Source organism: Chelonoidis abingdonii, chromosome 2, assembly GCF_003597395.2.
Source record: "Chelonoidis abingdonii isolate Lonesome George chromosome 2, CheloAbing_2.0, whole genome shotgun sequence".
In the NCBI taxonomy this organism is placed as follows: Eukaryota; Metazoa; Chordata; order Testudines; family Testudinidae; genus Chelonoidis; species Chelonoidis abingdonii.
The window spans coordinates 69,145,743-69,167,416 of record NC_133770.1 but is presented as its reverse complement, the minus strand read 5'-3'; the positions used below and the strand labels follow the sequence as shown (position 1 = coordinate 69,167,416).

The 21,674-nt window shown below is 41.2% G+C and overlaps 1 protein-coding gene across 1 annotated transcript in view; it reads left to right on the top strand.

Moving 5' to 3' along the window:
* The window catches only part of HACL1 (2-hydroxyacyl-CoA lyase 1), a 39,727-nt gene extending 21,653 nt beyond the window's left edge, over positions 1-18,074 (top strand). The window contains 11 exon segments of the mRNA XM_075062428.1: positions 1,188-1,317; positions 3,032-3,144; positions 6,859-6,994; positions 9,286-9,391; positions 10,393-10,476; positions 11,201-11,302; positions 12,375-12,529; positions 14,134-14,292; positions 16,831-16,938; positions 17,294-17,480; positions 17,902-18,074. Of these exon segments, the coding sequence (XP_074918529.1) occupies positions 1,188-1,317; positions 3,032-3,144; positions 6,859-6,994; positions 9,286-9,391; positions 10,393-10,476; positions 11,201-11,302; positions 12,375-12,529; positions 14,134-14,292; positions 16,831-16,938; positions 17,294-17,480; positions 17,902-17,934 (1,313 nt within the window). The 3' untranslated portion in view covers positions 17,935-18,074.
* Positions 18,075-21,674: the final 3,600 nt, after the last annotated feature.

Below are 21,674 nucleotides of genomic sequence, written 5' to 3'. Positions count from 1 at the left end.
CACCTGATGATCAGCGCTGCATCACCAGCGCTGGATTCGCTACACCCGTAGCAGACCAGGAGTACAGCCAGCGCTGCAGACAGGGAGTTGCAGCACTGGCTGAGCTTTGTAAGTGTGGACACCGAGTAAGTTGCAGCGCTGTAACCCCGTCACCAGCGCTGCAACTTGCAAGTGTAGCCAAGGCCAGAGGTGCAGGAGTTAGGAATGCCGCACATGCAGCTTTATCTCTTCAGTTTTGGCTGTGAAGGAGTATTGCTAGCTGTTCATATTGTGAGATTTAGGTTTTCTACAGACACATCCTTATCTTAGCTCTCCAGGATTGGGTTTGAAAAGTCTCGTGCCACTGCTGCAGCACCACATTAGCTGTGTCAACTTAAATCCTGTCACAAGCAATACTGTTTCCAGAAGTGCCAGTTCAGCACAGTAACATCTATGGAACAGGAGCACTGGTGTCCTAAGCAGGGCCGGTGCAAGGAAGTTTCACGCCCTAGGCGAAACTTCCACCTTGCCGCACGCCCCCCCGTGGCAGTTCCCCTCCCCCAGGGAGCCAAGCATCACCTCCCCACCCCAGCTCACCTCTGCTCTGCATCCTCCCTGAGCACGCTGCCCCACTCTAATTCTTCTCCCAGGCCTGTGGCACCAAACAGCTGATTGGCACTGCAAGCCTGGGAGGCAGGAGAAGTGGAGCAGTGACCGCACGCTCGGAGAGGAACCGCTTTAAAAAAAAAAATTGGGAGCACTGCTTTTTGGCATCCCCAAATCTTGGCACCCTAGGCAACTGCCTAGTTCACCTTAATGGTAGCACCGGCCCTGGTCCTAAGTAATAAAAGATGGAGGCTTCAGGGATCATGCTACTTTAAACAGAAATTCAGCAGGAAATTTTGACTTCGTAACTGCTGATTTAACAGACGATAGTGTTGCTGCCTCAGTGTAAATGAGGCAAAGCACTTACAATCCAGTACCTTCTGTCCACTGACTGACTTTATCTGGCTTAAATGGGGTGGGAGGGAATTAAAGTTAACAAAACATAAAATGTTAGGTTAAAATAGCCCATTATAAATCGTGTCCAGGAGGTTTTGCCTGCAGGTGCATAGGGAATAAGACAATTCATTTGCTTCATTACACTCTGATTTTTTTTATTTATTTATTTTTTAAGTATCAAGATTTTTAAAAATTCTCTTAAACAGTGATTAAAGTAGTGCTTTTCTCGCAATAAATCTAGGCAGTGAGGTGCAGTATCTATGGTCGCCCAGGTGCCTGTTATGTTGACATGCCAGGAGACTTTGTAAATCTGCAGGTGAACAAGAGCTCTGTCAAGTAAGTACAAGTTACTTGCATCGGTGATGTTGTTAGATATGGAGATTTTCCTATGTGATCTTTTAATCCATTGGTCATTGCATTTAGTAAAAAAAAATCTGTTTGAAGTAATATTTCTTTTTTCTTTTTAAGGAAAGGTTGCACAACCTACCATAGGGGCTTGAACACATTGAAATTATATTACTTGCAGTCCAGCCTGTGGATGTAGTATTCTATTATGTCATGCAGGGGTGAATTTATAAGAAGTAAAATATTATGACAGTATTATTATGCCATTATGTAAAGCAGTGGCACATTCTCACCTAGAATACTAGGGATATATAGGAGAAAGAGATGAGTTCAATGATAGGCAATGAATTACTAGGAGACATTGAAAAATATTACCGTATATGCTTGTTCATTAGCTTGTTCCTTTATAAGCCGCCCCCTCAAAATGGATAGGTAAAAATAGCAAAAACTGTATGACGCTTTCATAAGCCGACCCTATATTTCAGGAGCTGGAAAACTTTGGCTCCCAGCCCATCAGGGTAAGCCGTTGGCGGGTCTGGATGTTTTGTTTACTTGGAGCATCTGCAGGCATGGAGCCCCTCAGCTCCCTGTGGCGGCGGTTCGCCATTTCCAGCCAAAGGGAGCTGTGGGAAGTGGCGAACAATGAACTGTGGCCACAGGGAGCTGAAGGGTCCATGCCTGCAGACGCTCCGGGTAAACAAAACGACAAAGTATTAAATATTCAGTGATTCCATAGATGTTAAAATCATCATATTTTGGTGTAGACCTGTTTATAAGCCGGCCCTCACTCTTTGATGTGTCACGTTTTTACCAAAAATATTTAGCTTGTGAACGAGTATATACAGTATATATGATGAGGGACTGAGAATACTGGGACCGTTTACATTAGGTAGGAGGAAAGCACTTAAGCATGTACTTAGCCCCATTCTTATTCAGGAAAGCAGTTAAATACATGTTGAAGTCCCATTGACTTAATGGGGGTGGCATTTGAATGGCAAGTATTGTGTTAATTGAGGCACTCCTGTGATATAAAGTGCTAGGTTTTGCAGGCTTATATGGGGACTTGGTAGAACCTGCAATTAAAAAGGTGGTAGAGGAGGTTTCTGTTGCATTCCTCCTCTTCTGCTGCCCTCTCCAGGACAATTGCAGAAATCTTGAACCTTTGTCAGATTTCTCAAGAAAATATCATTTCTTTTATGAAAAGCAGTAGGGAGGAAACTAGAGTGGGCAGCCTTTGCAGCTGTTTTATTGCTATCATGAGTCTAAAAGGGGGTTTATGCAGAGAGATAGCTGCCCACATATGAGGGAAAAGGAAGGAAAGCTTCAGAATGCAAGGCTTTGCCAAAACAAATAATTTGATTTAAAATTACTATGTATGTGTTAATAGAAATATGCATAAGTTATTAGTTCACGGTGTAACTCACATATAAAATAAGACGATATTAAAATTAAGGGTTTTATTTTTGCAGCATGCTAAATATTTTGCTTCTTCTATGAAGTGGTTTGTTCTTAGAAAAATTTGGTTTGAATATGATGAGCAATTTAAATTGTTTTTAAAAATAAATTTACTGTTCTGACAAATACCATGGACTGTTAAATACAAACTCTGTTGTTTTACAGTGAGTGACTGATTTTACCTTTTGAGAATTGCTTGCTTTGCATTGCATTGCATTTCCTTGAAGATGCTAGCTTATCTGTCTTCCAGATATGTTAAGTGCTGTTTGCCCCCGCCTCTCTGCACAGCTGAGCACTCTGCTGTATCTGAAGCAGCATCTATCCTTACACATTCCAGACAGCCTCTCCTAATCATTGGCAAAGGTAACATGATTTGATGTAGCTTTGAACTTTTCCAGGTGTTGGAAAGAATAGTGACAAAAGTAATTTTCTTCATAAATTTAAAACATCTTTTTTCTTTTCACTGTTTGTAAAATAGCATCTTTAAACTTGGAACTAAAATCTGTTTTACTACTGGAATAATTTTTTCCCTCCATCTTGAACATATGCTGGCTTGCTCTAGATTGTCCCTTTATTTTTTTCATCGAGTAAGTCAAGTCAATACAATACACTGAATATATATGGAAAACAAATGGGTAAATATTATCCTAAGCATAAAGCCTGTTCCATTCAAAACTTAAACAAACCCTGTTTGTCAAACTGTAAAAGTGTCTTCTCTGACATATACCTGTCTAATAATACTCTTGCATTCTAGTTTGAGAATCATCACACCAAACCAAAGTGATCTTTATTTGATTTGTACTCACTGAATGTGCCAGACTACCAGACCTGGATCACGAAGCCTACTCTGTAACCATACTACAGCTGCTGCCGCCATTGCTATATTACAGACTTTCCACTAACTATGCCAGTGCACTTCACCTCTAGATCAGAAATGGTCCCTCTATGGATCAGAGGGTAGTTCAGACTCCACTTAGAAGAGTAGCAAAATGACTGAATGGGCATGGTCAGCAGTCCTGATGCTTTTTGTGATGAAGACACATGTCCAGCAGGAATTGAACTGAAACCACCAATTTATTTAATAAAGGCCACTGAATTGCTAGCCAGTTACTAGAGAGCTGGCTGAATATGAACAGGTCAATGAGAGATGAAAGGCTTTGATATCAGAGAGAGAGAGGTTCTATGTTCTCTCATAAAGAGAAATTGAAAAAAATGAGATTGTTTACTCATAGAATGGAGACAAATAGGTGACATGATAATAGTATATAAAATAGTAAATTGTATAGAGAAGGTGAATTAAGGCCTTCTCTTCTCCCTAGTCTGTAACACAAGACCAAAGGCACATTCAATGAAATTGAATAGTGGGACATTTGAAACTGATATAAGGAAATACTTTTTTCCACATAATGCATAATTAGACTGCAGAACTCATTGCCACGGGATGTTGCTGAAGCCAAAAATACAGCAAAATTCAAAGAGAAATTGGACATTTGTCTGGATAACATGCATATCCAGAGTTGTTGTAGTTTAATGCTAGCAAAAAATTTGCTAAGGATATAAAACCTCATTCTTCAGGTTTTAAGCCAATGACCTCCTTTGGGGTCAAATTATCCCACATCTGCTTATTACGGGATTTCTTGCACCTTTCCCTTAAGCATCTGATGATCTTCTTTGTCAGAAACAAGGTATTAAGCTAGATGGATCACAAATCTGATCCACTAGTACAATTTTTATGTTCTTCCTACCAATCACTAGAGTCCTCCAGTCCTCTAAAATTGGACCTTGATTACTAGAAAACAAGTCTTGCACATGACTAAATAATCAGAGCTTTTGTTTGCATGTCCATTCAAGTGCTTAGGAGATGGTCAGTGACTAAAATCCAAGAGATACCCTAAAGTCACTTATCAAAATATCTTATTGCAGCGCTTTCTATTGTGTATACTAAATATCTAGAACCTTATTTCCAAGCTTCAGTCATTGGGAGCCCTCATAATTCCTGTTAGGTAAAGATGTCTTTTTAACTGCTTCAGTGTAAAGCATCGCACACAAATTACTATGTTACCCACAAAAACACAAAGTTAAAAGGCCAGTATTAAGGTTGCAGAATCAAGTACTTAAAAGAAATGCCAGAATTAAGATTGCCTGTGCATCCTTAATTCCGGCGCCTTGTGTGTATGCATTACAGTTGTTAATTACATGATCACATACTTTTTTTTTTAAACACTCATTCAGTGCACAGGACGGACCTGGGAATGAATCAGGGTTGTGTAGTGAAGAAGGCCGTTATCTGTAGGACCCTTGCCTCTTTCGTTGCAAAAGTTGGAAGGTGTGTGGTGAATGAGGCAGGGGATTGCAGGAAGAAAATGGAGGGTCTCATAATTAAGGCAGTTGAATGCTACCCTGGGGAGCTGGATTCCGTCTCTGCCTCTTCCACTGAGTTCCTATATGATCCTATGCAAATCACTTAAAGAGAACTTTTCACAGATGGTCAATAATTGTGTCCCTCATTTTCTGGGTGCCTGACTTGAGATTCTGAAATCTGATTTGATAAGTGCTGAGCAATTACAGCTGCAGCTGAAGTCAATGGGAGCTGTGCTTTGAATGTATGAATGTATATACTCTGAAAAAATGAAGTCCCCAGTGCTACAAAGTGGGCAACCAAAATTAGTGGATACTATTGACTTTAAATGTCTGTGATCTCAGATACTAGTCTTTAAAATGAGAATAAAATCTTCATCTCACTGTGAAAATAGTGTTTGTGAAACACTCAGATACTGTAGTAACAAGCATCATAGAAAAACCCATTGGGAAAGTAATCTGTTTTCAGAGCCTGGCTTGAATAATGTACAGTAAATAAGGACTAGGGCCACACATTGAACAGTGAGGAGAAAATAAAGTAGTGCATAGCTGCTCATTAAGTGAGCGCCATCAATTTTGTGCATTGACTGAGATCAGTGCAGTGGAAAAAATAGCGTGTGATTGTGTAGTTAAATACTTCATTGTAATACATATGCACGGGGGTGCTGAATTAAGGCTGTATAGGCAACATTCATTCTGGCATTTCCTAACTTTCCAGTGCTTGACCTTGCAGCTGTAATGTTCTTTTAACATAGTTTTTGTGTATGTAATTTCCTAAGTATTTAAAAAAAACAAATTGAAAAACAGAAATTCCATCATGTGATATCCTGTTGACGTGCATCTGGTTCATAAGCAGGGTAAGAAGAACCTTTTAGATCCACCGCACAGACCTCTGCCATTTGAGCTAATGGAATAACTATAGCAGTAGTAGATGATCATCCTCTGTGTGGACCAGATGAGAGACACAATTTGCAGTGGATTTCACAAATGCTTGTTGGCAGCAGAGGAGTGATGAGGCTCGTGAATCTTAGGTTCCATTCCAGGCTCTGGAGACGAGTGTGCTCTAGTGGGCACAGACTCTTCTACTTATACACCCCAAGTTTTTGACCCCTTCCGCCCCATTCCCTGCAATGTGACAGACTGTGTCCGAATCCTATCTCTTCCCCATGCCAAATTTCCAGTCCTTGATCCAAAGCATGGGGGTGCTAGAACTTCTCAGAGAAAAGATTGTTTTGCCAATGGTATAAAATTCTGGCAATGTATTTTTCCCCATCCTCTTTCTCAGAAACAGCTAAATCATTTTGGTGGAAATTTTTCTGAACACATTCTGCCTGTGGCAGACACCTGCCATGAAAAGGCTCAGCCAAACAGTTAAGTTTGGCAAGTTACAGGCAACTGAAAGCAGGGTTTTATAATGGGAAGTGTCAGGCAGCCTTAATAATAGGCAGTACTACCAGCCCCATCTATATAATATGTTTGTTTGGGTTAACTGAAGAGTATGTGTATCCTGTGTGATCTCTGAACATATTGTTCTCCTGTTTTAGAGAAACATTTAAGCATATATGTAACTTTAAGCACATGAGTATTTCTAAGTCAGTGGGACTATTCACTCACATGCTTGAAGTTAAGCCCTTACTTAAGCACCTTGTTTAAATGGGGCTATGAAAAGGCATAATTATAGATCACATGAAACCATTCTTTGTACTTTGTTTCCTATAGGAGCTGCTTATTCACGTGCTGAAAACAGCATCAAAAAGTTGGTAGACACATGTGGGCTACCATTTCTGCCTACCCCAATGGGGAAAGGAGTTGTTCCTGACAACCATCCAAACTGTGTAGCTGCAGCCAGATCCAGGTCAGTATAAACCAAGGCTTTGCTGCCAATCCTATCTTCTGGGAAACTAATAGGAACATACCATTAAAGATACATCAAATTGCAACGTATTACAAATACTGTGGAAGGCCTAATGCAAAAAAAGTTTTTCACATTTCGTGCCATTTTATGGCAGTGGATAAAGCCAGTAGCTTTACACAGCTAATATCAAATGCTGCTTAGAACTGGGTCCAGGGTGAAAGTGTAGGAGTCACTAGAAATTTTTGGCAAGAGTAGGCTGAATTCTTTTGAGTTACGTTTTGTTGTATAAATATTAAGTCTTTATCAGACAATATAGTAGTTTATAGCACAGAATGAAGTATGTAACCAAGTTAAATTACATGTAGCAGAAAACTACTGGCATATGCAGTGTGCTGACCTTTAAGCCTATAAAGTGGTACATAAAATGGAGTATCACAATTCAAATTTTGCTTTGTGCAGCCTCCCTTTGATAGCATTTGTAGTACATTCCAGTTTAATTGAACTACCGTCTCTGTAAAGCCTTTAATTGGATCAAAGAGACCTATATTGAAGACTATGTTTAAAAAAATAATTGTAGTCACTGACAAATTAATGTGAACTTACTTATAGAGCACTTGTAGGTATGTGTGTACAGTGGTCTTACTTTGCAGTTGAAACTCCTATATACTTAAACGAAGTTATGTGTTGAGCAAATATCTTCATCTTTATGGAGTATGTTCTTAATAAATCTGAGAATTTAAAAACTACACCTGAGGTACTTTGCTCAGCAGCTGAGCCAAATTGGGCATACACACCAGAGGGCTTAATTAAGGTTGCATGGTCAACCTTCATTCTGGTATTTTCTAATTTTTGAGTGTTTGATTTTGCAACCTCAACATTCTTCTGAAGTAGGGGTTTTGTTTATTTGTTTTGTTTGTTTTTTGCTCTAATAATAAGTACTTTCACAAAATGAACACTGTTTTAGAAAGAGACCTTAGTGCTTTATTTGGAAATTCAGAAAATCTTCTGCTTATATAAACTAAGGGACAGTTGTCTGTATAAAAAAATTTTTAGCTTGCTGAGCTAAACAAATATTGACTGGAGGGAAGCAAGATGTGTTATTGTATTCTCCTAAATGATAGGGGTGCTGTGCTATCTGGAACTATTACCATTTTTGAAAAGCAATTAAATACAGTAACTCCTCACTTAAAGTCGTCCCAGTTAACGTTGTTTCATTGTTACGTTGCTGATCAATGGAAGAACATGCTCATTTAAAGTTGCACAATGCTCCCTTACAATGTTGTTAGGCAGCCACCTGCTTTGTCCACTGCTTACCGAAAGAGCGGCCCACTGGAGCTAGCTGGTGGGGGCTTGGAACCTGGGTGGCCTGGCAGCCCCCTATAAGCTCCCCGCTCCCCTAAATTCCCTGTGCAGCAGCCACCCAGCAGGCTATCAATTGCTGGCAGTTCAACTGTCCCTCGCCCCACTGCGATGTGCTTTCCTGCCCTCTGTCTTGGAGCTGCTCCCTGGAGCCTCCTGCTTGTTGTGTCAGGGTGGGGAAGAGGGGGGGCTAATGTCAGGGCGTTCCCCCTCTCCTCTGCTCTTCCCCCTCACTTACACCATCTCCATAGAGCAGGGGGGGACACAACAGGGCTCAGGATGTCAAGAGCTTACTAGCAGCACTTGCTGTCTCAACTTGCTGATCTATTTAAAAAGACAATCTATTTAGAGTGGGGTCAGCATACTTAAAGGGGCAATGTGCATCTTTCTCTCTCACACACAGGGTGTGTGTTTCTGTCTGCCATGCTGTCTCCCCTCCTTCCATTTGTGTTGCCTTGTAGAGTGTGAGGATACATAAACAATATGTTAACCCTTGAGGGCTCAGCCGAGTGCTGGTTCATCATTTAGCAGGAAGGCATTTCCTGGGAAATATCCCACTCTCTGACTTCGCCACCTCAACCAAGCTTCACAATCTTCATTGCTGTGTACAGTATTAAATTGTTTAACACTTATACTGTGTGTGTGTGTGTGTATGAGAATCACCAGACAAAATATCTATATCTACACACACACACACATACATGATATAGATATAGATAGTCTTTTGTCTGGTAAAAAAAATTTCCCTGGAACCGAAGACCCCCCTTCCCCCACCTGCCCCGTTTACATTAATTCTTATGGAGAAACTGGATTTTCTTAATATTGTGTCACTTAAAGTCACATTTTTCAGGAACATAATTACAACGTTAAGCAAGGAGTTAATGTATAAAAATATTTACATTTCATGTTTTTCTCTTGTTTTCCATTATTAGGGCATTGCAACATGCTGATGTAATAATATTGTTTGGTGCCAGGTTGAACTGGATTTTGCACTTTGGACTTCCACCAAGATTTCGACCAGATGTAATGATTATCCAGGTAATCTAGGAAAATAATTTGAACAGCATGTTCTGTAGGTTAGCTCTCTCTGTAATAGCCTGCTCGTTCATGTGATGATCTTTGTCATATTGACAGTGCAGTATAATGTATGTGATCACTGTAGTTCTCCAAAATAATTACTTTTATTTGTTTTTAATTCCCTTGATATTTTCAAAATCAATATAATGTTATTCCGAGCATATAGGACTTGATGCTGCTCCCATTGAATTAATGGCAAAGCTCCTATTCAGGGCAGTAGCACAGGGATTAGGCCCATAATGTACATGTACCACGTATAGGACTATAGTTTCCTTGATCAGAACCAAATAGTTTTGAAATTGTGGAATTGTTCATAATAATGGACCCCTTTCTCAATAGGGTCCTTTAAAAACATTATCTTGTATTTACAGTCAAAGCAAACAAGATCTCGCTGCTCACTATCAGAGCCTGACCACTTGGGAACAATGAGAGTAGTGGAGGAAAGGCTACTTAACAAATGAATACTTCTGGCAAGCTGTCTGTGTTAGGAAGGGTAGGACATAAACACAATTTTACTCCTCCCCCATTTCAAAATATTGTAAACCATGTGTCCAAGGGCAACAGTCAGTTTTGCTCTCTGATTAGCTGGCTTTCAGGAGTCTGAAACATAATTAGTCTCGTCTGGTCTCCAAAGGTGTCCAGCTTGTGCTCTTCACGCTAATACTAACAAAATTATATATAGTACTGTGTGTCAGAGGTGTAAGAGAAGCAGGAAGTCGGTGCTAAGGGTACAGATGAACGTCTGAAAATGGGAATGTGCAGTAGGTTTTTGCTTGTAGTAAATCATCTCCTGAATAGCACTTCCGGTAAAGATTAGAGGAAATTACTCTTAGAGCCAAAGTGAGGGCTAATGAGGTTGTTAGAAGAGTATTTTCTATTTTACAGTGTAAGGAATATTTTTAAGTCAATAAGACTAATTGATTCAGTCTTCTTTTGTCTAAAAACTATTTTTTTAAAAATAGGTTGATATTTGTGCAGAAGAGCTGGGGAATAACGTGAGACCTGCAGCAAATTTATTAGGTGACATAAATGCCGTAACTGAACAGGTAATGTACTGCAAGGTGTCTATAACTTCCTCTAACTTGTAGATAGAGAGTACATTCTAAAAAAATAAAAGTCCCAGGAAAAGCATTTTTTATGCCATATATTTATGCTTGCATCCAGTATCTAATCCAAAATTAAAATTTTAAAGTAGATGTAGTATTGTGCTGGGATTTTGGTGTATGATTTAGATCAGAGATTTCCAACTCAAATCATCACGAGGGCCACATGAGCACTAGAACATTTTGGCTCAAGGGCTGCATCACTGATACCTTTTCATATAAAGTTACAAAAGCCCTGCCCCCACCCCCACTCCACCCCTTCCATGAGGCCCTGCCCCAGCCCCACCTCTTCCTGCCCCGTTCCAACCCCTTTCCCAAATCCCTGCCCCGGCCCTGCCTCTTCTCCACCTCTTCCCCTGAGCACATGGCTCCCCGCTCCTCCTACCTTCCTCCTGGAAAGCGCTTAGCACCGCCAAACAGCTGTTTGGTGGTGGGAAGCACCTGGAGGTAGGCAGAGGAGCAGGGATGCAGCGTGCTTGGGGGTGGGGGAGGTGGCGTGTGAGGGGAGCTTGGCGGCTGCAGGAAATAACTCCCGGGGGGCAGGAGGGGCACAGCAAATAACTCCGTGGGCTGTATGTTTGAGACCCCTGATTTTAGATTTTCTTGAAGAAATTATTCCGAGGTTTATGTTTTGAAAGAGAATAAATCGTGTGTGTGTGTGTGTTAGCTTTTAGAACAACTTGTTCTAATGGAATGGAAACATCCTTCTTACTCAGAGTGGTGGAAGGGATTAAGAGAGAAAATGAAGAGCAATGAAGAAAGATCCAAGGTAATACTATTGCTCAGTAAAAGTGACTTTTGATCCTTTTTTCTGGACACAATATCAGTCATATTCCTGACATTATTGTATTAAGTCTCCCTACTAATCAGAACTTTCAAGTTGCTAAATTCTGAATGATATCAAAATGTTTCAGAAGATTCCTGTAGACTTACTGTCTTCAGATTTATCTACTATATGGACAGACTGGGCTTAAGAGCTAATTGTCATCCAAACCCCATAGAAGTCATTGGGCTCTGGATCAGGACCATAGTGCCAGAAGGAAGCCCTTGTGTAGAAGATGATATAGTAACAGAACTGATTTGCAAGTGATGTGGTGTTACTCTTAGCATATGACAGCTCAATTTTGCTGAGGTAGATCCTTTATTTTTATTTTATTTTATGGATGTGCCAGTTATTGTGACAATGATGTACATTAAAAGCAAATGACACATTAAGGTCCCAACCTTACAAATACTTATGGATGTCCTTAAATTTCTGCATATGAATTGGACTGTTCATGCCTGGAAGTTTAAGTCCATATGTATCTGCAGGATTGGAGCCTAAATTAGATTCCTTTCAGTAGACAGCACAAACCGGAGCTGTTCCTGAACCACCCCAGCACACAAATGACATAGCTCATCTGTGATTAGAAATAGTCCAACATTTTTACTCTGTGTTTGAACAGCACCTAGCATGATGTGGTTCTGGCCCATGAGTGGGTACACGGCAATACAAATAATAAATTATAATTATAGTTATAATCATGTTTGAACAAACTGATGTGCCTTGCTCGTTGCTCTGAAGGTCATTAAACTGTGGATGATGGCACACCAGTAGAGGGAGCAGGCTGCACACCTGCGGGAACCTCTGCTGAAAACTGCCTGTCTTCAGAATTACAAAGGCACTGTCGGCGAAAGTGGCTCTGCTGATCTCAGCCACTGGGAGGGAGTCTAGTTCTGCAACCTTTACTCAGGAGAATAGTCCCTGACTTCAGTGGTAATATTCACACATGGCAAAGCACGTTGCCTTTATGCTAAGCAGTACGTATAGAAATGATTTATAGTCTCTTATTTTTTTAAAGGCATTGGCATTACAAAAGTCCCTGCCTATGAATTATTATACAGTATTCCATCATGTCAGAGAACTGTTACCCAGGGACTGCATTGTGGTTAGCGAGGGAGCTAATACTATGGACATTGGACGCACTATGCTTCCAAACTATCTTCCTCGCCACAGGTAAAGTATTTTCTTTGTTGCCGTGATGCAACAATTATCTGCATATGTTTCCACACAGTTGGGTTATAGGTTACTGATGCTATGTCTCTTTTTAAATAAAAAAAGTTATTTAAGTAAAGTAAATATATAATGTGTCTTTGGAGTGGGTTTGTTCTTGTTAAGGTAAATTATCTTTTTCCTTTTTAGTCATACCTTGTCATTGATTTTTATACTGAATACACGTTGATTTGTCTGGGACTTCAGCCCATAGTACAATGGTAATAAAAGGCCATATTTCAAGCAGGTGAAAGTTATTTAGCAGAGATCTCGGTTATTTTTGGGATGGGAGTATATTATTGAGTCCCATACTTAGTGTGTGAATCTGTGCCTAAAAATGTAAGGACTTTTTTATTCCCAATTTTTAAAATAAATAGGCTAGGGTCCTATCCTGCAAGCAGATTCACACGCGCAAAGTGCTGAAATGCAGAATCCACTTAAAATCAATGGGAGCTACACGTTTTCAGCACCTTTGGAAAGCAGGCCATATATTGGGCATCTACATTGGAATTCAGATGCCTGAATGTAGACAGACAAATTCTGAAGTTCTGATTTGTGACTCTTATTAAAGCCAGCTATTACAGAATGACTGTAAATTAGAGCTAGTCTGTATTGATTAGATTGTATGAGAGAGAACTGGACAATCTTTGCTGAGGTGACCCTTCAGATCTGACTGTGGAGTCTAGAACCTCCTTCTGAAAACAGGTTCATTTGTGACATATCATGCTAACAACATATTTGAGATTAAATAAAGTTAATTTAAAATTAACTATGGGAGTGTGTGTGTGTGTGTGTGTATATATATATATTTTTTTTTTTTTTTTTTAAAGGGTGGCACGGTGACTATTACACGTTTTTTTCCTTGCACATAGCGTTGTGCACATAAGAGGGCAAATTAGAAAAGTTAGGCCTACAATAGTGCATTTTTTTTATGTATTCTGCATTTGCCTAGATGAAATGGTCTTATTTAATTACAGCTTGCAATTTGATTTCAAAAGTTGAACCTGAAGACTAGAATTTGAATAGCATTATTTGCCTGAAAGTTTTCAGGCTTCTAGTTGGATTTCCAGGGAGTTAAATGTAGAAAAGATTTCATGTAGCCTATTTGACATTTTGGGATACAAGATTCAATAGAACAACTATTTTACTACCACTTGAAACATCTGATTACATATTAATTAGATGTCTTGAAATACCAGTAGACTGAAAGCAATCGGGGAATACAGTACATTGTAATTGGTAGTATATAAGCATCTCTTATTCCAGTCAACTCATTTTTGAAAAGTTCTATTTATATGTGTGTTCATTAGAGTATTATGAAATCTTGATCAGATTCCTATATGAAAACTAAGCCTATTTAGACCCATGGTGTGTAATGTAATATAGCAATACATGTGTCAAATGCCTTTTTACTAACCAGATACTGTTTTATATGTAGTTGGGTCATATCAAAATTACTACAAGCCAAGAACAAACTGTCATGGACAATTTTAGAAATGTTTACCTGGCTGTACAGGAAAAATAATGCAGTGAAGAAATAGGCAATAATTCTACTTTCTTATCGGTAGACTCGATGCTGGTACATTTGGAACAATGGGACTTGGGCTAGGTTTTGCTATAGCAGCTGCAATGGTGGCTAAAGATCAGACACCCGAGCAGCGAGTGATCTGTGTAGAAGGAGACAGTGCTTTTGGATTTTCTGGCATGGAAGTGGAAACTATTTGCAGGTAAAGTGTTTTTTTTTTTTGTTTGTTTTTTTTAGATCAAGTAAACCATCTTAATTTATTATCCCTGACAGACTATCCAGATCAGGGAAACCGACTATACACAAAATGTAATCAAATGCGCAAAGAAAACAAACTGAAAAAATACAGAAAAATAATTTTGTCCTACTAATATCACTGCTCTATAGCCAAAATGCTTCTGAAATAAATGTAGTCAAACTTTACTAATTCTGGGTCACTGAGAACAAAAATGATGCTTAAAATTGTTGATTGGCTCTAGTCTAGCTGTTGGGCTCCAGACTACAGCAGTGGAATCTCCTGGCAGATGATGTTAGCGTTTCCATGTTCCGTGACGGTCAAAGGATTTGTTCCATTTTTCTTCATGGAGGTGATCTTGTAGCTGCAACACATCGCTGGTGGTGTGGCGCCCTCAACATCTTCCACGATCAGATGAGTAGGACTGTTTCATTTGATTCATCGAACTGAGTTTTAAAGCTGTTTTAGCTGGCATGGTGAATGGCATGTTTTGCATCAATTCCAGTTGTCGCAGGCACGTCAGTATGGAAGGAACTTATTGCAACATGAAACAACTTTTGAGGTGGCATAAACTATGACCAATACAGTCAGTGGCAGCTTTGTGTGATTTTCAAGGTTGTTGCTCTCTTGCAGCTTGGATTACACAAAGTACTGCTTTTTCTCTGCGAAGTCGGCGTGCAAGAGTATTCCCACTACCTCAAGAAGATTTGCCACTCGACAGCATTTGGAAGACCGGGAAAAGTGTTCCAGCTCCACACTTTGTGAATTCAAGGGAAAGATTTTGTTCCACCTTACACATTCAAGTGGGTTGATGAAGAACTTTGTCAAGCATTGATCAAACCACAGCAGCTTTCAAAGTACCTCCGTGAAAATTTCCAAGTTAAGTGAAGCTAAGATCAAAGGTACAGGGGCGTTGTTTCTCAGATGCGTGAACTTCGTTCGAGATCGATGCATTTGACCATGTACTGTGTGGCAAGGAAAAACGTCATGGAAAGCCTTCCAGTTCAGGGGCAATAAATTTTCTTGGAACAGAAGCAGACAACTACAGGTTGTTGTTGTAAACCTTCCTCAAGGCATACAAAAGCCTTGGTTGCAACATGTCATTAAAGATACATTTCTTCCCATCTCATCTAGATTTTTTTTTTTCCACCAAACTGCAGAGCACGTGAGCGCGAACACGGCGTGAGCGATTCCCAGGACATTGCAACAATGAGAAACGCTATCCAGGCAAATGGAGCCCTCAATGCTTGTCGACTATGCGGACAGTGACAGAAGATGCTCCATATTAATGATACTATCAGACAAAGACAAGAACGCGCCGATAGAATAATAGGACTAACGCTATAATAGTGTTCTTAGCCTTTGTTTTCATAATAAATTTTATTCTATATACTTTGCTGATTTCTTTTAAAGTAGTTACATACAGACAGGTGAAAATTATATTAAAGCACCATAAGACATTTGGAAAAGACCTTAGGTTTACAATTTATGATAAAACTCTGTTTTTTACATCTACACAATTACTTAGACAATAAAATGTAAAAACTTAAATATCTTAGAAACAGTAGCCAATCAGTTGTTTTAATTGTCATATTTGAACTGAGCACATCAAAATACATAATAAATACCACATTTTATCTCTGAAGCAGATGACTTCTCAAAAATTGAAGAGCAGTGTATTAGGTGCTATTTGTTGGTGTTGCTTCCTCTTGTGAAGGAAAGGGGAAGAACTTATTTTCTCCCAGTGACATGAGAGATCAGCCTAGGTATTTGAGAAATATAGCTACTAGGATTGTCTGGGCTGGGATCAACACGTTTGAATGGAAGCCTCAGTGACTGAATATTAACTCTTCAGAGCAAGTTATTTCCCAGCACCCCCACCTCTCTGCAGGGAAACAGGGCAAAAGCCCTAGCAGGAAAGCAAAGGCAGAGGAGGTAGACAGACAGTGGGATGAGCAAAGATGGGGCTGAGAGGAGGAGGACATGGCAAAGCCATGGCTTCCACCAATATGAACTCTGTACTAAGCTACCATTATCATGCTAACTCAGAGATTTACAGATTCTAGATTCCAGGTAACTAATAAAGATCCAAAGGGTGCCTGGTGTAGGCTGCAGATGCTGAATGAAAAGCATTGCACCCCGAATGGAGTGAGGTGACTAAGTCTCTCACAGAAGTGTGGCTTATCTGGACTCACCACAAAGAGCTATGGAGAGAGAGAGAGGGGGATTGTTGGAGCCTGATAGGCCAGTTCGTGAGTCATGGCCCTGTGAAACTGTGGATCCTCGGGTCCAGCAAGCTAAGAGATCCTTGGGTCTCGCTCCCAGCAGACTGGTTAGAGGTCAGACTGTAGACCAGACCCTGTGAATCTGTGTCACGTGTAACAATAGTAGATATAAGAACTTTAATACAGAAGTAGAGTGGCCCTTTAGCGCTTCACAGAAAGATGCAATTCTTTAGAATTTCTCCCACAAGCTTTTTTTTTGTTTGTTTATGAATGGTTGCAGGTATAACTTGCCAGTTGTAATTATCATAGTAAACAACAATGGGATATACAGTGGTTTGGATGCAGATTCCTGGAAGGAGATGTTAAAATCTGGAGAACCAACTGTGTGGTGAGTACCTCTAACCTATGTGCTTTTAATTAACTGCGAAGCGACCAAGAGGGTCTTTTTATTCATGGCTAGTGTTTTCTGTTCTAGACTAGAAGCTGAAGTGAAAAGCTTTGTGGTCTCAGATCAGTAACTAAATGGCAACAAATATATACTTTTACATAATCACCATGCCCAGTTACACACAACTAAGTTCAGAGGAACTGAATTACATGTCCCACCAGCATTGGAGAAACTTAGCGGGCCAGCATAATGACCATCTAGTCATTTAAAAGTACTAAAATTGGCATAATCCTAGTTGGTCATTTCTTACAATTTTAACTCTGCTATGAACCATAAACCTCTTTGCTTCTTTCAGTGCACCCCCAGTTTGTCTCCTGCCAAATTCTCACTATGAGCAGATTATGTCAGCATTTGGGGGTAAAGGATACTTTGTAAAAACACCAGAGGAACTGCAAAATGCCCTGAAAGCAAGCCTGGCAGAGAAGCAAGTGCCTTCCCTTATCAATGTAATGATCGACCCACAAGCTGACAGAAAGCAGCAGGTATGTGGGGTTTTTTGTTTTTTTTTTCATTTTTCTCATGTTCTGATGGACAGACCCCCTGTATCTTCCTGAAGCTCTGTTGGGACATGTGGGGAGGGTGCTGGTCTGCAGCGAGGATCTATGGAGCTACAGGGATCCACTCATGCTCAGCTCTTTGTAGTATCAGGGCCTTCGACTTCACCGTCTTCCTTCCTTACATTTTCCTAACGGGCCTTATTTATTGATAATATTGTTAGGAGTGTTGTCACAGTATCAAAAGTCATTCCTCTAATCTCCTACCAAAGAAATTGAGAATAAAATTATATTTCCATAAGCAGTCTTACACAGTTCCACAAGGGCAGGAACGTATGTTAGTAAATACATATTTGTATTCTAATCCACCTTCTACTTGTCTGTTTCATTTTTGTTTTTTTGCTTCCAGGATTTTCACTGGCTGACTCGTTCTAATATGTAACAAAAGATGCAGTGTGTGATGATCCTAGCCAATACATCTGCTTCAGCCAAACCAATCATTTTCCAGGAGTGAAACGGCTAAAGCTATATTTTATCATTATTTACATAAGATTGTAAAATCCTAGTTTTTGTTTCACTTTTTTTAAAAAAAAATCATCTATACACTACTGTAATAGCGGTAATCAACACAAGAGACCCCTAAATGTACATCAGAGTATCCACCCAAAGGAAATCTTCCTTTTATGGCTATGAACCAGATCATATAGAAACACTTGAATGATACAATCATTCTTTTTCTTTTTTACTACAAATGTAACAGATCAGACTTGTCAATTAAATCCTTAGTCCTTGGGGACGGGGGGCTGGGAGGGGAAAGGGAATTTAAGTTGTTTACAAATGGAAAAAGATCTTTGCAATCATAGTCTGTCCTTTGTTTGGGTTTTGGTTTTTTCCCCTCTTGATCAACATGCTGCTTACTAGAGAGCTTTTTTTATAGACCCCAAGTCTCTTACTCAGGATTGAATCCTCAGTGAGAGGTGCTGAATATCTTCACTTCCTATTCCCACAGTCCATTGGGGTTGGCAGATCTCAGCACCTTTTAGAGTTGGTGCTCAGCCTCTACTCCAGCAAAATATCCACTAATTTCAATGGGAGTCTTGTCAGAAAAGGACTAAGCCCTTAATTTCTTGCACTGTATTTTTCTGTACAGAGATGCAGCCTGTGACTTGACAGCTTTGTATCCTGGAATCACTTTAGAAACTTCTAAAGTGTATTTAAAAAATGCCAGATTTCACTGCAATACTGAATTTGTTTGTTTAGATTAATTTCTGCAACCTGCTAACTCGAACCCACTTTACTTGCAGAAAAAGAAAATCTTAAATTACGGCCTTGTCCACCTGTTCCCACACACACCTATCACGATGAAATCAGTAGCTCATAAGAATTCAGAAATAAACATTCCATGATCAAGAGATTGCAAACTGTTAACGTTAGGGCCAGTTGAAGGGACCCCTGTGCTTGGGGCTGGCTATGGGGATCACCTAAGTTAAAACTGGGCCAGTGCCAGCTAGCTGAGAGGATGTGCAGGCTATGGCTGGGTTTAGAGTTGGGCCTAGCTGAGGGGGGGCCTCTGGGCTAGAGATGGGGCCGGTGCCAGGTGGCTGAGGGTTGTCCCCTGATTAGGGTTGGGCTTATGTTTGTGGCTAGCTGAGAGTGCCCAGAACTAATGTCAGGGTAGGAGCTGGCTGACTGGGGCCTGAAATCAAGGCAGGGTTAGGGTAGGAGCCATCTAAGGGGACCTAGGCTAGGGTTGGGGCCAGGAGCAACAGGCTGAACCGGCTCTCTGAGCTGTCATAGCTCCACAGAGGTCTGTGCTAAGCCTCAGCCTTTAATCGGTTTCCTGGGAGTAACCCCTTACCAGTGTCTGACCCCAAGGGCCTGCACTTTTCCACAAAGACAGGCTACATGGCCTCAACAACTGCTGGACTGGGCCTTTGGGCTCTAGAACCCCTGTTTCTCATCATGAGCTCCTACTGTAAGTCCAACTCAGGGCTGGTCTATGCTGAAAACTTACATCAGCATAGCTTCATCTCTCAGGATGAAAAATCCACACCCTGAGAGATGTAACTTAGCTGTGCTGACCTAACCCTCCAGCGTCGACAGTGCTGGAATTCTTCCATCGACCCAGTTACTGCTGCTCAGTGAAGTGGATTAAATACAGGAATGTGAGAACCACTCCTGCCATGGTGGTGTCTACACTGAAGCGCTAAAGTGGCACAAATGCAACAGTGCTGCTGTAGCATTTTAAGTGTAGACATACCCTTAGTTCTGACTTTTGCTGAGACTTTTTCTTAGCGAGTAATGCAGAAAGTATTTGGGATGGATGCAGGACAGCCTTGTCAAAACAAAGTAGCATTTATTAGTCATCTGGAATGCTGCATGGAAGAGTCCCTAGGTTAGGCTGGCTCAGGTTCATTTCAGACAGAGTTTGTATTGGTGAGAGCTATGACACAAGATGTCATGCTCTGCTGAGATCCAACTAATATCTCTGTCCTTGTATGTCCTTGCTCTTTTCACAGCAGAACTGTAAGAGTAGTCTGTTCACACCTGAACTTCCTTTGTTTCCAGCTGTGGTCTTTTCACTTTCCTTCCTTGCACAGTTAGGAGGAGCAGTAATAGCCTGATCCTTGGCTCTTCCGTTATCGCTGCAAGATTTTCCATACATGTGCATAGATTCCAGAAGATTCTTGATAAGCTGTCTGGTTCTAATCCAGGGAACATTCATAAAACAGACCCCTTCCTTGTATCAGAGAGGAAATAAACTTTTCATGCCATATTGGATATGGATAAATAGTGCACAGCTACAGAGACACAAATATAGTTCATAAAAATCTTTAAAAAAAAATTCCTACATTACCATCAGCCCCAGATGAGGATTGGGGCCAGCAGCGGCCTCTGGGTTAGATTTCGGGTCATAAATAGGGACCCAGGGTTAGGGCCAGGGCCAGGGCCAGCAAGAGACCTAGAACTAGCTTTGGGGCTGGCTGGGAGCCCTGAGCTAGGGTAGATTTGGGGTCTCCTAGGGCTGCCTTCTAGATAGGGGTCAGCAGGGGCCCCCAGGCAAGGGTGAGTGTTGGGGCTAGCTTAGGGTAAAGGTTGGGAATGGGCAGGGGCCCAGTATAAGTTTAGGACTGGGGCTCTCAGAGGGCCTGGGGTAGGGTTAGGGGTGGGAATGGCTGAGGGTCTGGGGTTATTGATAGGGTTGGAGTTGGCAGGGGGCCCTGAGATACAGGGTTTGGCATACCTGGACTAAGATGAGGGTAGAGGCTGGAATGGGAACCTGGTTAAGATGAGGGTTGGGGGTGGCTAGGGCACCCAGGTCAGGGATGGAGCTGGGCAGGGTCTCTTGACTAGGATGAGGGTCAGGGCCAACTGGGGTAGTGGCCATGATGGTGGAGCTCACTTCAGTAGCCAGTGTTTTTCCCAAAGTCTTTAAGGACCCCCAAAAGGAAGTGATGTGTGGAATAGCCCATCCCGTCAGTATTTTGTCCACCCGTTAGGGCAAGTTTCCAGCACACCAGTTTTGGCTCACTAATTTCTGGTTCCACATTTCTCTTGTTTACCAGCATGATCTTAACACATGCCTTGAGCTATGGCTATAGACCTTTTTGTTTACATTAGTTGTCTCCCTTTTGTATCTTTTCCCATCCACATTGGCTGTTCTAGATTATTGTGAACATCTTATGAACTTACATAGACTTTTTACGTTCAAATTCACAATTAGAGTAAATTAGCAGTCACCAGGGGACCTAAAGGTAGGGTTAGGTTTGGGGCTGGCTAGGGGCAAGGGTCAGAGTGGTGTCCCATGGTTAGGGATGGGGCCAGCATAGGGCCCTAGGTTGGGCTAGGTTAGGTTTGGTGCCTTCTGAGACCATAGGCTGGGAATGGGCCCAGCTGGGGGCCCAGGGCTGACATGGGACCCTAGACTAGGTTTAGTGTTATGGCTGGAGGCCCCAGGCTAGGATGACATTTGGAGCTGGCTGGGGTTAGGGATGTTTCTGACATGGGGACTGCATGCAAGTGTTAGGGATGGGGGGCCCCCCAAGCTAGGGTTAGTGTTGGAGTAACCAAGGGCCCCAGTTGAGGATGCGGCCAACAGATGGCCGAGGGTGAGGGCTGGGGCCAGCCAAAGTTCTGGATACCATGAAAAATAAAAGTTAGAACATAAGAGCGGCCATACTG